Source organism: Buteo buteo, chromosome 10 (assembly GCF_964188355.1).
Source record: "Buteo buteo chromosome 10, bButBut1.hap1.1, whole genome shotgun sequence".
Classification (NCBI taxonomy): Eukaryota; Metazoa; Chordata; class Aves; order Accipitriformes; family Accipitridae; genus Buteo; species Buteo buteo.
This window is the reverse complement of record NC_134180.1, coordinates 10,371,756-10,388,471: the sequence shown is the minus strand read 5'-3', so window position 1 is coordinate 10,388,471 and position 16,716 is coordinate 10,371,756. Positions and strand designations below refer to the sequence as shown.

Genomic DNA, 16,716 nt, shown 5'->3' with positions numbered 1-16,716 from the left:
CCCAGCAGAGTCGCCCGCTCCTCTGCGGCAATGCTAAGCGCTGCCCCGGGGAGGGGGCAGGCCCAGCTGCCCAGATGTGAACAGGCAAGGCGGAGGCAGGTGAGAAGAGGAGAGGGATGGGCTGGGATGTAGACCTAGCAGCAAAGGGGTCTCAGTATTGTGTTTGCTGTCATGGTTTTGGGGAGGGGGGGGCGGGGGTTGGAATCTAAATGGGAGAGGGATGAGCAGGGGAAAGCAGGGTTGAGGGGAGGAGGAGACAGCCGGAGGGTGTGCTGAGGGAAGCAGAGGGAGGAGAGTGAGGTAGAGCAGGAGCACTGCGCAAATGCCAGTTAGGATGGCACTGGGATAATACAATTACAAGTGTTGGAAGTCTGGGCTTTTCTGTGACTGTCCCAAAGCAGCTGATACTCAAGTGTTCTATCCCTGTCCTGCTGAGGATGTTAAATTCTGCTTTACCTTGGACGTGCTCCTTACTTCCACTGTGTTAAACTCCTGTATGTGAATGTGCAAATCCTTCTCCCATTTCTAGCCATTCTGGACAAAATGCACAGGGCTCTGGAGCCTGTCCTCATCACTCTTGCAGGTCACTCACTCCCGCTGGGAAATTCCTTTGGAGAAGCTCCCCTCCAAGAGTCCTCCTGCCCAAAGGATGCAAGTGTAAAACCTTTAATGATTTCCTATGTGCAAGAATGTGTGCTGGTGCTTGAAGTAAGCAGCAGCTGCTGCTTAAATCCATTAGCAGGTGGAATACCAATTTGCTTACATTGAGACATGAGTCTCATGAGAAGAGAGTCCCTGCTCTTACTAGAACCCATCTCACGTTGCTGTCCTTCCCCTTTCTCCTGGTCCCACAGATTAAATATCCTCATATCTCCAGAAGATGTATTAAATTCCTGATTTTTGCTGTGAGAGGCAGATCAAATGCCTTGGTTGTAGGCATGAAACCTGACTGCCCAACAGTTATTCCTGCAGTGAGTATGAATCCCTTGTCCTTAGTCAGCTCCATACAATCCTGCTGATGTGACTGGAAACGTGAGTTCTGTGGACCTGAACCCACTTAGCCCAGCTCAGTAGCAGAGCAGCCTTGGCTGAAATGAGAGGAAATTATTATCAATGTTGCAGGCTTCAGGGTAGCTGCCAGGATCAGGGCACTCGGGACAGATGTTCCCTGCGTCCTCCAGGTTCTTCCAGCTTTCACGCTACAATATGACCCTAAGGGCTGTCGTGTTACTGTTGGGGAGAGGGGGATCATGAGGGACAAATACCTAGTGTCGACACCAGGAGTGAAGGATGACATAGTGATGACAGAATCTAATGCAGAATGAAATGTGATCTGCACAGAGATGAATGATGTTTGTTCACTCCCTTTTCTCTGCTGCCCAGGCTTCTATTTGCAGCAGGATACAGGTGCTGAGAGCAGTTCCTATTTTGCTTGGCAGGGAGGAAGTCCTGCATGCAGTGAAGGAGGAAGAGCTACAGCTAAGTTGCAGACTGTGCTTATTCACCCCTACCCTTTGTTGCTTCTCCCCCTTCACTTAGCACACCTAAGTCAGGCAACACGCAGGTGCCATGCTGGACCCTACCTGAAACTCTCAATTTACAAATTACTGCTGTAGGACTGGCTGTTCTGTTGATGGGAGCTACATCTCACCTCCCTGAACTAACTGTTGTTTTCTATTCTCCTGGTCTTCAAAGGGAGTCACGTGAGAGAAAATCCATTTTCAGAATTACAGGCCTGGTATATTTACAAGGAAACAGGAGTACTAATGAACATAACCAAACAAATGCAGAGTACCACACAGCATGTGGTATCTTGCAGGGACAGTCCCTCCTGGGGAGTACGTGCAATGCCAGTGTGTAACTCGTTAATCACTAGAAGGCTCACAGAGGTGGCCGTCTGTGCAAAAGTGTTGGCTTTGTGTTTATAGGTGCAAACTAAACTTGTTGGGGAAGGAAGCTGAACACAGTAAAGCCACAGTAGATAGGTGCCTGGGAGATGGTTGCCTTGAAACAGCCTACCACCTGTGCAAACTCCCGGCTGGAGGCTCAGCATCCATCAGTGCTGTTTCTGATGTCATAACCCTTCTTGGTGTTGGCTGAGGTGGGAGGCAAGGTTCACCTCTTCGGGAGATGTAGAAAAGAGGAGGTTGAACAAGACCCCATATACAAGAGCACACCGTGGATAATAGGGTGGCAAGAACTCGTTAAAGGTTAAGATACTTCTCTGAGCCCTTGGCAGGATGGGGGAGAACGACTGACACTTCCCCACCCAGGAAGCAGTGGCTGCAGCAGCAGTTTCCATCCAGAGAAGCGGGGTTTGTCTCCATGAAAAGGTCTGTGCAGAAGTAGCATGGCTGGGTGTTTGGGTCAGCCTCTCCTGATTTGGGACCTGGCATTTGGGAAGGAGGGAAGAGAAATTCGCTGGCTGCTGCTTTCCCCTTTCTTCCTTAGAGGGCAAGCTTCCCTGACAAAGCAGCAGGCGCCGCTCCCCTGCCCTGGCAGGCAGCCTGACTGTGACACCCTGTGCACATTCAGCAGCTGACTTCTGTGCAGAAAATTGTTTTGCAGAGCCAGCATTGTCTCTGTAAGGAGGAGTTGTCCTTACCAGGGACACGAACTAGGAATGTCCAGTAAAAAAACTACTTTCTAACGGCCTTGAAATGTGACTGGCTGGATTTCAGTTCTCATCACGGTCAGAGAATTTATTTCGGCCCCAACATGAGCTGAAATGCGTGGGAGTGTACATCCCCTTTGGACACAGGGCCTTGCCCTTAAGCTCATGCCTAGAATGTGTCCCCCCTTTTTCCCTTTACCTCAGGTGTGGTTAGAGACTCTGTGTTTCACTGTTCAAAGCTTTGCTCTCCAGTAATATCTCTGTGTGCACTAGTTCCTTCAGCACTTTCAAAGGACTCTTTTCAGGACTCAGGGCTTCCCTGGTGGGAAGGCAATGAAAGAGGAGGGCTGACTTCCCTTTCCCTGTTAGTACCAGTACTTTATTTTATATTGTTGGGTGGTTTTTAGGATCAGGAATCACTGAAGAACTTGGACCTGATCGAGAGTCTCATAATTGGGATTAAGTGGAGCACAGCCTTTCAGATTTTTGTCCATTGTTGGGAAGCTGTGAATGGTAGCTCCCTGCTATGCCAGGGTCTGTGCTCTACTGGGGTGCATTTAGAAAGTCATGGCTACATCAACCAATAAGGCTAAAAAAGCTGATAAAATACATAGGATCTCCTCTGGGGTTGTCTGAAGGGCAGAGAGATTGCCACCACTCCCTCAGCAACATATTTTTTGTCATGGGGTGGCGGGTTGGTTTGGGGTTTTTTTTTTCCTTGAAAGAAATACATTCCCTGTGGGCAGATTCCAGACTGTGGCTTTGGCAAAATAGGGAGCTTAAAACAGAAAGTCCACCTGCCCCAACTGCTGACTTGACAACTGTGATGCTGGAATAAGCTGTGTGCGTGAAAGGCAAAGGTGGAAAGATGTAGCAGGCAGTGTACTCGGTCGCTCTCGCGGGTCGCTATTGTGTGCACAATAATGCTCTGTTCAATCACGGCCAATGTGTTTTTATGAGACCTCTGCCAATGCGTTGGTGGTCTAACAGCTGCTAGGAAATTTTCCTGAAGGGCTAGGCTGGGTTTTTTGCCATAATGACTGTCCTCTAGGAAGTTAGCATAGTATCACAGGCATTCATGCTCCCACCTGTATGCAAAGCATTTCCTGTTCTGGTTAGGGACAAGCTGAGCGTTAGCTAGGAGGCCTGTGTTAGCTGCTCAAATGTTTAGGCACCAGAGGAGCCTACAAAGAGCAAGCATCAGTTATCTCAGAGCTCAGAAATCCGGGGTAAAAAGAGCCATTTATGGTTATAGGGCTGATAGTGGCTTTTCAAGTGCCATTCAGAACTACTGAATTATCTCATTAGCCACTAACTGCTGGGACCCTGAATGCAGGTCACAGCCATTCCTGAAAGAAGCTGGGTGGCAGTCCCAGACCCCTCTTATATAGAGGTGTGTGTCATGTCACACAGCTTCAGTGGCGAGCACAGCTGTTGATCTCTGCCTGCTCAGCCCAGGACAGGAGTGGCTGCAATGCCGTGGGTCAGGAATGAGCTGCCTTGGCAGAGTGGGGTGGAAGCCAGCTGCCTCCTTCCCAGATGCTTCAGCTGCTTAGGTCTGCAGCAAGAAGCTCCAGTCAGTCACAGAGATGCTGAGAGGGGAGTAAAGGAGCTGGGTGAAGAAGGAAGAGCAGTTTGTGGCTGCCCATAATAGAAAAGAGCTGACAGGAACATGTATGCCCCATCATTTGGGGACCTTCACGCTGCCTGCACCAGCAGTTACAGGCAGGCCCCTCAGCTGGCCTCTCAGATCAGAAATGTGACTGTGCCCATCAGGCCACTGAGATTTCTCCCCTTGATAAGGAGCTCAGCTAGTCCTTGGTTCAAAAATACTCAGGCATCTGATTTCAGATGGATTTAAATATCTTGAGTATTTGGCTGGTTCTGGTCTCACTGTTCTGGAGACTTAAGGCTTGTATGGGTGTTTCCCTGGTGATTTTGCTCTGTGCAGCTCTCCTGTGTTCACACCTTTCTCTGCAGTTCACCCAGATGCAGGACTATGCTGACACAGATTTATTCTAACTGGGACAGGCCTGTGGTATATATGTCATGCTCACGCTCCCCAGCAATACATGCCCCTCCAGGCTGGGGAAATAAATACTAACCTAGCATCCTCCTGCTCCTAAACAATAAAAGCAGCTTTTGCTCCAGATATGTTCATTACGCTATTCGGCATAAGGTAAAAGGGCTTTTATTGTCCCACAGTCTTCGGGGCATCAGCAAATCAGTACTTTGGGTGCTGACCCCACAAACACAAAGCAGGATGCAATTAAATAGTTTGAAAATTTATATTGACAATGAAGTTTTTATACCTTCCAGTACAACATTTGCAGTTGACTTTGGTCAAAGATGGGATGTGCATCATCATAAAGAGCCCATTCTGATGGACTCGCCAGAATGGCAGCCCAAAGGTCTTGCATCAGCTGATAATGAACATGGAGGAGTCCAACAATGTGGAATCTGCTTAACTTAGAACTGGCCCTAACCCAGTTTGCGGCAAGCTGGGTGCCTTCCCCATGGGAAAGGTCACCCCAGCAGCTGGAGGGAGAAAATTTGGTGAGTCAGGAGTCTTGGAGTTATTATTTCAACCTAACTGTAGTTCCTGCATGTGAGGATTGGCATTTTCATTGTCAAGACTCTGCATGTAACGTGCAAGTTTTTTATTTCATTTTAGTCTCTTTAGTACATGTGGAAGTGGCAGAGTACGTACCACACTGGTACCAGGCTGTATGACCATTCTTTAGTCATTTCTCCAGGTTCCCACCGCATTTTTTTGGCTTATGAGGGCCACAGCTATCTGACAGGCCTCTACTAGAGCGAGTCTGGAATGAATTTGATAAATGAATCCTAAGCATGCATAACACAAACACACTCATTGCTACAAGTGTTTCTTTAACCACTGCTCCCTTATCAGCATGAAAAACAAGTATGTTGAGTATCTTGTGCAAATACACTTGTGCAGATGCTACCTACCAGAGCTACAAGCGTTATCAGCAAACTGGTTCAGGGATAACATTTGCAATTCAATAAGCTTTGAATTGCTGTCAGTAAAATGCTCATCTTTCCTGAAAGCCTTAGGGCATCCTGCTAACTCACTCCCGTCCTCTCTGAGACTGCATCAAGATCTGTCACTGTGACAAAGTCCACGTAGACTTCCCACACACACTGCCCTCCAATTTATGTCCTGCTGAAGTACAAGGAACCTAAAAAGGAGGACAAAGCAGATGCTGACTAGCTAAATAACAAATCTCTCCTTCCCACCCGCAGATGGGTCTGAAATATTTCTCTCTGACAGAAGTGATATTTATTAGGAAAAATTAGCTAATGATTAATAGCTGTGCAGTAATGCACTGATGTGGTAAATAAATAGCTTAAAATGAGGAGTGCACGCACAGCAATAATAATAGGCTTTCCTCCTATCAGCATGGATGAGTTGGACAAACCATGCTGAGAATTAAAGGGCATTTCAATCCTTGCTCTTACAGAGAGCAAAACAGCCCGCAGCACCAGCGGGCCTTTGTGTAGGGGAAGTCCATGTAGTAGGAACTGTGGTGAAGGATTGCTCTTGGGCTATCAAACAACCACCATAAAATGCTGTGGTTTCCAGTCACTCTCAACTTGGACTGTTTAGCAGCCAATAGATATCCGCTGTTCAAACTGACTTCCCCTTTCCCACACCTTTCCTCCCACTTGACCTCTGCTCCCCAGCCCTTTAGTGATGTTTGAGGAGATATCCTAGGAATAAGGACAAATGGAAAAATGTGAACAGGACCTGTATGAAACTGTCAGGGAAAAAGGTCCAAAGAAATAGAGTTTCCCAGCAGTGCCTCTGCGCAAAGTACAAACTTGTTACCAGATCTCCTAGAACAACTGCACAGAGAGTGGGAACGTTAGGAAGAAAGATTTTTTTTGCTGTTGGAAGATGAGAGAAAGTGATGCTTGCAGATCTTCCCAATCCCAAAGTCCAGGATCCAAGTGGAATAAAACACCGTACCACTGCAGGCCATGGGGAAAGCAGCAGCAATCTTCAATCTCTGCTTCGTATCAATGGGGAGGAATTTTGAGTGGGCTTGAAAATTTCTGTTTGGATGCTCTCCTGGATGATGCAGTGCCTCCCAGGCATGCTTGCTGGGCCAGAGAGCTGACCCACAAGTGTAACAGCATTTGTCCTAGGGACGGAGCACGTTTACCTGGCTGCTTTGTATAGTCCTTTCCTGCTGATAGCTGTCTTCCCAAGGTGTATGCCCAGATCCTGCTGTCATCCTACAGGTTTGGCAAGTTGGCTAGTGCTGCCTTCCACACAGAAGCATGTCGTTGTAGTGCAATGCAGGCAACTGCTGTGCCTGACCCTCTCCACCCCTTCCACTCTCATGCAGCTGTAATAAAAAACATTAGGGTTTGCTGTGCAGTGCACGCAAGTAGCGTTCCATTTCTATAGTGCCTTGTAAATAGTGGGCTATACTTTTTTTTTCAATTAACTCTTGGCCTATGTTGACTTCTCTTGCTTTGACTGACTAAACCAAGACTGCAGATCTCAGCAACCAAGATGATAATGTGAAGAACCCACATTAATAGACTAGTGATAAATCCAGATCCTTCCTCTTCTGTCTTGAGAAAGCCTACCTCATCTACTGGGCCTTAGGGCCATCACTCTGGAACTCAGGAAAAATTTTTAAACACTGAGAGGTAATAAAGGTGATAATATTTGCGTTTGTAGCCTCCACACACCATATTTCTGAAGGTTCTTCACAACGTAACCTACTTTCCTATGACAAATTTTCAACCCAACAAACAAGTTAAGATCAAATGTTGAGACTATAAGTAAAGAACCTTGTGTTTCTGTGAATGAGGGGCAGTAATATCTCTGTTTGGAAGTTGGGGGCTTTCTGCATAGAGGATATGCGGTAGATCTAGCTGCCTAAGCTTTGGACAAATACCGGATAACACATGGAAAGCTGTTGGTTAAACTGGAGATCAGAAGATTACTACCAGACTGGAAGGTGAGTAAGAATATGTCTGAAAAGGAGGGTAGTAAATTGTCATGAACTGCAGTTCCGAGATCTTGTTTAGTCTTTATTTTGACCTCAGGATGAACAGCAGTAATGTGCTAACAAGACTGCTTAGGATGCCAATTTGGGAGCCATCTTCAAACATGTGAGGACCGGGATATCTTGCAAAATTAACTGAATGGGCTGGGATAAAAAGAGCAGGGGTTCAGGTGGGGGAAAAGTAAGAAAACTATTGAAAGTACGTACAGTAAGAATACTGTGATGGGGCTTGGATGTTATCATTAATGATTCACTGCGTTGTAATGCATGATGGAACCCCACCTGGCCTATCAGCCAGCTAAACAGTAGGCATAGCAAGGCTGTTCTGCACGCAAACCATACTGGAGCCATGGGAGCACAATGCAGTTCGCATTTCCTTTGCAGGGGTGGAAATTTGTTGCCCATATCACGTATTTTAATTTCTCCCATGCGCTCCAAGTCAACAGAAATCCTGAGGAGAATGAACTACACAGTCACGTGGGCTGGATTATTTGCTCTCTGGTAACATGGCTAAAAAGAGACTTCTGTGGCTTTTGTGCCATGCTGGGCAACATTTTGGAGGGTGCTAATTGCCCTGGGAATGTCATTGGCACATTGCAGTGCGTTATTCAAAGGGGGAAGGATCCTGTGAAGATTGGCCTTTCCAGCTCAGTCCAAAATGCATGCTAGGCAAGCAGGACAAACCTAATCCTGAATGCAGGAAGTTCCATCTGCGTCTGAGGATTTTAATAGTATGTTCCCAGCAGAGACTTTGTGGGGCTTACCTTTACTTTATGCTAAGCTACAACGCAATGACATCCACTTGGAAATTGGGTATATTCGCTTCCTCCTGAGACACCCAGTTTGCCAGGAACAAAATCAACGCAGAAGCAAAGTTTTTGCTCGTGATTCTATGCTGCAAATTGTGGAGGTAAGAAATCAGGTAAGACGTGCACCTTCCTGAGTCACAGTCTTTCCTGCTGGTGCCTCTCTTGTCAAGCACAGGTCTCTGGAGCCAGAAGAGCCCCCTGCAGAGTTGAAGGCAGACAAGAATAGTGCTGTAAAATCCCCTGAGCTCAGCTCTGACTGAAGCATTAGTGGATTTAAAGCACAAATTTATCATAGTCATCAGAGCATGCAGATTTCTGAGATGACATAAGCAAATCCAAAGTAATGCTACGCTATCCTTGCAGCCTTGAACGCACAGCTTTGGCTGTCGTGAGCAGAAATCCTTTATGTTTATAGTTCAGCGGACTATTGGAGAAAGCCAGTTTTGTAATGTTATCTCTAAAACCCTAAAAGCAGTCTGTGCACTCATATGGTCTTCTGTTTCCAGAGCAATGTATTCCTGAGTTAATCTGGGAAGGAGCTTTATCTAGCTGCATTGCTTCTGTTTTTCAGTGGCAGAAACGGAGTCAAGGAGGCAACGTGACCAGCTCAGGATTGCATAGCAAGTCACTATTTCCCAACACTTTTATTTGCCCGGTGCTGCATCTGTGTCCTCGGATGTCCCAGCTACAACCTAAAGTCCCCCTGTGTCAGACCCTGTGGCCTGGCCCAAGGCTTATTTTCAGAGCTGGTGCTCTGGTGTCTCTGTATTGGCTTTGTGTGGCAAGGTTTTGGTAGCAGGGGGGTTACAGGGGTGGCTGCTGTGAGAAGCTGCTGGAAGCTTCCCCTGTGTGTGACAGCCAATACCAGCCGCATCTGAGATGGACCTGCTGCCAGCCAAGGCTGAGCCAATCAGTGATGGTGGTAGCGCCTCTGCGATAACATATTTAAGAAGGAAAAAAAGTTGCTGGGACACAGAAATGGCAGCTGGAGAGAGGAGTGAGAAGATGTAAGAGAAACAGCCCTGCAGACCCCCAGGTCAGTGCAGAAGGAGGGGGAGGAGATGCTCCAGGTGCTGGAGCAGAGATTCCCCTGCAGCGCCTGGTGAAGACCCTGGTGAGGCAGGCTGTCCCCCTGCAGTCCAGGGAGGTCCACGGTGGAGCAGATCTCCACCTGCAGCCCGTGGAGGACCCCACACTGGAGCAGGTGGATGCCTGAATGAGGCTGTGACCCCGTGGGAACCCCGCGCTGGAGCAGGCTCCTGGCAGGACCTGCAGATCTGTGGAGAGGAGCCCATGGAGCAGAATTTCTGGCAGGACTTGTGACCCCGTGGGGGACCCACGCTGGAGCAGTGTGCTCCTGAAGGACTGCACCCCGTGGAAGGAACCCACACTGGAGCAGTTTGTGAAGAACTGCAGCCCGTGGGAAGGACCCACATTGGAGAAGTTCGTGGAGGACTGTCTCCTGTGGGAGGGACCCCATGCTGGAGCAGGGGAAGAGTGTGAGGAGTCCTTCATTCTGAGGAGGATGAAGCGGCAGAAATAACATGCGATGAACTGACCGTAAACCCCATTCCCCATCCCCTTGCGCCGCTGGTGGGGGTTAGGTAGAGAATCCGGGAGTGAAGTTGTGCCCGGGAAGAAGGGAGGGGTGGAGGGAAGGTGTTCTGAGATTTGGTTTTATTTCTCATTACTCTACTCTGGTTGATTGGCAATAAATTGAGTTAATTTTCCCCAAGTCGAGTCTGTTTTGCCCATGACGGTAATTGGTGAACGGTCTCTCCCTGTCCTTATCTTGACCCATGAGCCCTTTGTTATATTTTCTCTCCCCTGTCCAGCTGAGGAGGGGGAGTGATAGAACGGCTTTGGTGGGCACCTGGCGTTCAGCCAGGTCAACCCGCCACAGTCTCCCAGCTCTCCTTGCTATATAGGAATATGGCAACCTTATGGCCTGGCCCTCCATGCATGTTTCTGCTTTGGGGCAGTAAAGACAATATGTAGCGCAGCAAATTCCAAGTGGGATAGCGGGACTGCTGCCGGTTGGGAGGGAAAGCTGGGCGCACACTGCGTCTTTCCTTATAGCAGATTAGAAATCATCAGCACTGGTTAAATTACTGCTTCTTCTCTTCCCGTATTTAAAAAACTGATTCAAATAACTGGAGAAGCTGGGGAAGAAATGCTGCACCATAAGTTGTGATTTTTCACTAAGAAAATTTAGGAACTGAATTTTCAAATAGATTGTGCTCGTAAGTGGTATGGGCCAGGGCCCTTAATGCCTGACACACACCCCAAAACTTATCCCAGGCACAGAAAGGTTGGAAGCCCAAGAAGAGCTCTGGTGGAAATCACAGCAGTTCAGAACTTGTTCTGTACCATTTCTCCAGTGCCTGCCAACACTGGGATCTTCCAGTTCAGTTGCTTCTGCAAATCACATCCCAAACAGACCTGGCCCCTTTCCACCTCTCTCTTATTTGCATTCCCTGAAATGTGAGCTTTAACAATTACATCTTTTATTTTTGCATACACCTTCTGGACACTTTTGCACTGATAGAGTCATTTTAAAGGTCAGGATGAGTAGGGAAGTGCAGGGAATTTAAATAAATCTCTCTACCCCAGACACTTGAAGAAGGAGAAATCACTTTGGGCTAGATATTGACCTGATGATACACACAGAAGGATACCAGCATTGTGAAGGGCATCACACTGAATAATGCAGTGCTCCAGAAATCGGAGCCATGCAAAGCTGATTTTTAGCTTCCATTGTCCTATCTTGTCCTCCCCATGTCGTATTTTCAGAAGAAACAGCACACAATCTCAGTCACTGTATTTTACAGATACCAGATAATACAGGCAGGAGATAGGGAGCATATAACAACACAAGATTTTGGATGCTTATCTTTTGTCTCTTCCTTAACTTACGGTTCTGCAAAATCGGGCTGGAAATCTTGCAAAGACTGAGACATCTGTTCCTTTTATCTCAGACGTCAAGGTAGAATGTAGATGTTTAACTGCTCAGAGTAAATCTAGCTTATTTTTTTTTCCAGATATTAAAATGATTTCAACATTACAACAAGATTTTAGCAGGGACAACATTGGTTTCACGCTCCCCCATCCAGCTTATTATGCTTCAGCAGTGTCTGTTTTCAAAGATTACTGTTCATGCAATGTCAAACAAGTCACTATCACCTTTGCTGGTACGTGGAAAGTGGGAAAAATCTCCTGTCAGTAACAGCACTTCCATCCCCTAAAGCTATGCTTTTTATGCACTGACCTGTATCCCATTATCTCTGCACAGACATTACTTTTGTTTACCTGCCACGTTCTTGCCCTGCAGGCCAGTTTTACAGCAATTCTCCCCAACAGTGCAGCCTTCAGGTACAATCTCGGTGCCTGTAGTAATTATGTTTGAAGGTTAATGTTTCATGAAAATATCAAAGCATTTCTGCCCCTCAGCTTTACTGCTGACTTTGGTAAAAGCTGGAGGTTTTTTTTTTCTTGTTTGTTTGTTGTGGTCTAATAGTAATCTGCTTGGCAGCTTGATGCTTGTTTCTGTCTGGGGTTTAATCTACCTGAATGAACTTCAGTGAAATATGGACTGCGGCTTTGGTCATCTTTGGAAGGTGAGGAGCTCTGAATGTCTTTTTCTCCCTGAAAATTCTCCTGAGTGTTAAAGGGATATTTGGACCTGTGTCATCAGGCTGTATTTGGCCAAAGATTTAATCAAAGGCCAAAAAAAAGGTGCTTGTGCTAGTGACAGAAGGGCAAAACCCAAAATATTTATCTTCTGGCTTTGCTATATGACATAGAAAAGGGAAGACTGAAATAATAACTGTTTTAGCTGTAAAGAGAATCCTCTTTCTTGGAAGTTTGTCATATCTCTTCTAGGTTTTGTTTTTCCTACACAACCTGGGGGAAAAAAACCCTTCCATAAAAATAAAATTCCTGCACTGTGAAAATACTCTAAATGGACAAGAATTTCCTAAACCACCAGTAGCACTACGCAAAAGGTAGGGAGATGGGCACAAACTGAGAGAGAATGGGGTTACATTTCATCAGAGATGCTGCTGCCTTTGCTCACGGTACACTCAAGGCATCAGATTAACATGCAGAAAGTGGTCTTGGTCCCGAAATTGGTGGGCAACTGATTGTATCTGCAGAGAAAGGTTAGAGTTAGAGATCCTGCCTCTCTAAATTATGCAGAAGGGAGAGATCAGTGAGAATGCATACATCTGATTCCCCCAAGCAGTATTCTAGCAGCCACTTGCCAGGCTACTAGGTTTGGTCAGGCATTGAGATTCACACCCATGCAGCTGGTTATCAGATTCAGCCGGGGCAGAGGTTCCAAAGAAGACATACTGAATTGCCCAGGAAAGGTACACCTAAGCTAACTCTCCTGGCTTTATTGCACATGTGAACGTGGCTGTTTGTTAGAAACGAAAGCAGCTTGTCTAGCAATGTACCCTCTCTGCGCAAGGGCGGAAGGCACTATTGACAGCATGGTGTCACAGAGCAGAATGCAAGTGTAAGAGCTGAAGAAATTGGGCTGCTTGGGCAAAGAAAACGGATTACAAAGCACAGGGTTCCCAAACTCCCTTGGCATTACAGATTTGCCCTAGCAAGGGGTCAGATTTTTCAGCTATTTTGATGATAAAATGCCCGCTGAATTCAAATCAAGGCAGTTCTGCCTCTTCCCTCTGGTTTTCCTGGTAGCAGAAGCAACATGGGGATGGGGGGGCATGGCCGCAGCCAGAGGACAACCTTATCTTCCAGGTTCCCCTCAGGAAGCCTCATTCTGCCTGTCCTGCACAACCCACCTTTTCTCCGCCTTCCTGCCACTTCACAGACTGACATTAATACATGTGTGCTAGAGCCTGCCTGAATTGGCTACTTCCCTTTCTCCTGTAAGTAAAACCATAATAGTCCTTTACTCAATGCACTGTATGAATCATTACTGCATATAAAACTAGCTTTAACTGGTTGTGTCACCGATGAGCTGAAAAAATTAAATAGCTGCTCTAAAACGTTGTGAAATACTGGTTTTACAAGTTAGATTTTGCGTGGGAGAAGAAAGGCCAGATGAATTTTTTTCATGTTGTTCATGCATGATTTTCAAATCTTAATTGGTGAATGTGATATACTTTGATAGCTAAACATATCGTTCCAGTTTTGTGGTGAAAATATTATTTAAATGAAAATAAATATGGGCCTCCGTACGTAGGTGAGAGAGAAAGCGCACAAGGGAATGCTTGAAGTGAATAGGTTTGGCAACTTGTCAGATAGGAAAAAAAACAGTTTGGCTTACATGCAGCACACATTGGTTTAAAATATATTTCAGACTTTGCATATGTTTTGGACTATTTAGCTGAAAATGAGGCACTGCATCTAATTATAATCTCAAAACTCATGGACAAATGCTACAGGCTCAGCACTTTGAAATGTAAATATAACCACAATAATGATACTGACATGGGGGTAATAAAGAGGTAAAAATGAGCCATGCCTTCCAAAAAGTTAAGAAAGAGCACCTGGGGCAGGTGGGAAGGACAGGAATAGTGATGAGAAATAGTATAAAGGTTTCTAACATTTCACAGTTATACACAGGACTTGAGTCCATCTAATCCAGAACCTGCTCCCCAAAGAGTCACAAAGTGGAGTTTTGGTGCCACTCAAAAAAACAATAATGTATCTAGCTGATGGTGATACTGAGGGTATTTGGGAAGTGGGTGAGGTGATGGCATCTGCCTGACCCTCACTTATCACAAATTAATGCCTTAGAGCCTGAGAAGTGCTGATGTGTATTTGAGCATTAATTAGGTCAGAGGTGGACTATTTAATTATTGGCCAACCAACAGAGCTAGAGCTGGCTTTGAATTTCTCAAGGTCCCTGTCATTCAAACTGTAAAGTTTATTTAGAGAGCCATTCTGTTCCTGAAAACTGGGACAAGAAAAACCTTTCTTAAAAGCATCTCCAATTCTAAAAGTAGTTTCAAGCGTTATGTCAGAAAAAGCGGTGCCTCATCAGAGAAATAAAAAAAATTGATTAAAAGGCAGGAGTAGGAGAAGTTTTACATCTTAACCACTCCCAAAATCACTGCAGAGAGAGAAGAGGTCATGGTGCTATGCCCAGCCAGCTGGTTATTTGGAAGATGGTTAGTGAAAAGAAATGTTCAAAATTTGCAAATACCAAAGATGGTGATGGCTGATGTATATAATCTCAGAGTAACGATAAATCCCCAGCTTTTGAAGGCACAGGCTACTAAGGAAACAACACTGTTCAGTCGTGTAACAGCTCAAGCTGTAAGACAGCAGTGTCCAAGCAGAAGTCTCTAGTGCCTCAGCTTAAAAAAAGAGTGTTGTGTGCCTGCCTGGTACTAGGTACCCAGAGCATGGGCAGAGGAATGGTTTGGAAACCTTCTCATTACCACTGGGTGGAGCTGAAGCCCTTTTTGTTCAAGCTGCCCCTTTCGTAACTTGTCTTTCCTAGAGAAAAACTGTGAATCAGGCTGTTTACAGATCAATTTGGAGAGCTCATTATACTGATGACCTCATTCTTCTGGAAGGGGAGGTCAGTGAATGTATTTCATGGGGGGTGGGGGTTCTCCAACAGTATGCGGTTGTTTGGACCTAAATGTCAGACGCAGCCAGGACTTGCGATGAATTTGTAACGCAGTCAGACAGTCATATAAAATCATTGTTGTCTTTAAATGCCTGTAATAAACCAACCAGAAGGCTCTGACCTGAATAAGTGAAGGGAAAATACAGCTGAAAGAAACTTATCCGGGCGAGGAATGTGTATGTTAAACAATAAGTTTTCTTTGTTTCTCAATTCGGCTTTTCTGCTCTAAATGATTTTGAGTGACAGCACCGGATCCGTAAAGGACAAGATGGGAGCTTGGATCAGGAGAGACGTAAGGAAAATAGGACTTGTTTTGAAAGCAAATTCCAAGCAGATGGGCAGGGCAGCAGGAGGGCACAAGCAGTTGTCCAGATCACTTGGTGCTCGTTACTTGTTCTTTGTCCCGTCCCACTTAGCTCCCTGTTTTCCACCTGCAACCAGACTCCCCTTATCTCATTCTGATTTCTCATCTCAGTGTTTTGCTAAAACTGCCCTGTTTTCCCACCGCTGGCTCAGACCAGAGCCTAGTCTCTTGAAGTCTGGCCATTTAGGTGGTGGAAATTTAAGAGCTTTCTGCCCCAACCTGTCCCCATTGCCCCTCTCCCGGAGCATGGCCGATGCACAGCAAAGGCGGCACGGTGGGCTGTGTCTCTGTTCTGTGCATGCCACAGATCACCACCTAGACAAGCAGCTTATAACACTAAGTGACCTGAGCTTCCTGAGATGTGAATCCTGGTGGTCAGCAGCTCCATTTCATGATCCCTGTTGGATTTAGCTATGCTGGCTGAACGTCTCTGCACCTCACAGTTCTGGGAGCAAAAACATCTTCAGCTGAATCCAGCAGAGGCTGTGGCTTCAAGCCCTAGCACTACAAAGGTCTGCCTGTACAGCCGTGCCAGAAAAAGCTATAGGTGTAGATGTACCACTGTTGACCAGCATCTGCATTTGTTGCCTGCATTTACATTGTTCAGGCCATGAAAAGACATTCACATTGCAAACAGCCGTGACTGTGGAAGACCTTATTCTCCTCTTGTGGCTTGTTACTGTTCTTCTCCTGGAGGGAGGCTGCAGCCCTCTTTATGTGCGGGCAGAAGAGATTGTGTCCTAGCCCACTTCAGGCAAGGTCCATGGAGTGATTTAAAGTGCTGAAGAAAGTGGTTAGTGCTAACTCATCCAGCTTTGTCCAAAGCGTGAGAGAATGCTCACAGGATTTCTTTTGTGGGGTGGTAACTCCCAGCTGACAGATGCTGATGGACAACTGCGAAGCAGAGCATCTTCAGTCAACTCAGCCAGAAGGGCTAGATGAGGATGTCTGCTCACTGGCCTTGGGAGATGGGACAGCTAATTTGGCAGAAAAGCTCTTCCTGTTGGCCACGTTGCTGATAGGAAGCCCTGCTGACACAGCTCTCCTGGTACAAGTACAGCTGTGAAGATACTGTGGCATGGAATATCCCTTGTTTTCACTTTTGAAGTCATTCTGAACGTTTTCAAGATGTATGAAGTTCTCCTATTACTTGGTAGTTCCCTGACACACCCCATTACCAGTCTCACCTCCTCTCTGCTCCTTTCATTTCTTCTCTTCTTTGTAAACCCATGTCAGAATCAGCACACACAGTGCACTCCAATCACCAA

General features: G+C 46.3%; 1 protein-coding gene across 5 annotated transcripts in view; it reads left to right on the top strand.

Annotated features, from left to right (window-relative positions):
- Positions 1-10,176, top strand: part of RASAL2 (RAS protein activator like 2) — a 203,521-nt gene extending 193,345 nt beyond the window's left edge. For all 5 annotated transcript variants that reach the window (XM_075038584.1, XM_075038589.1, XM_075038588.1 and 2 more), the window contains one exon: positions 9,043-10,176. In XM_075038584.1, the coding sequence (XP_074894685.1) occupies positions 9,043-9,267 (225 nt within the window). In that variant the 3' untranslated portion in view covers positions 9,268-10,176. The remainder of the gene's footprint in view (positions 1-9,042) is intronic.
- The last annotated feature ends 6,540 nt before the right edge of the window (positions 10,177-16,716 follow it).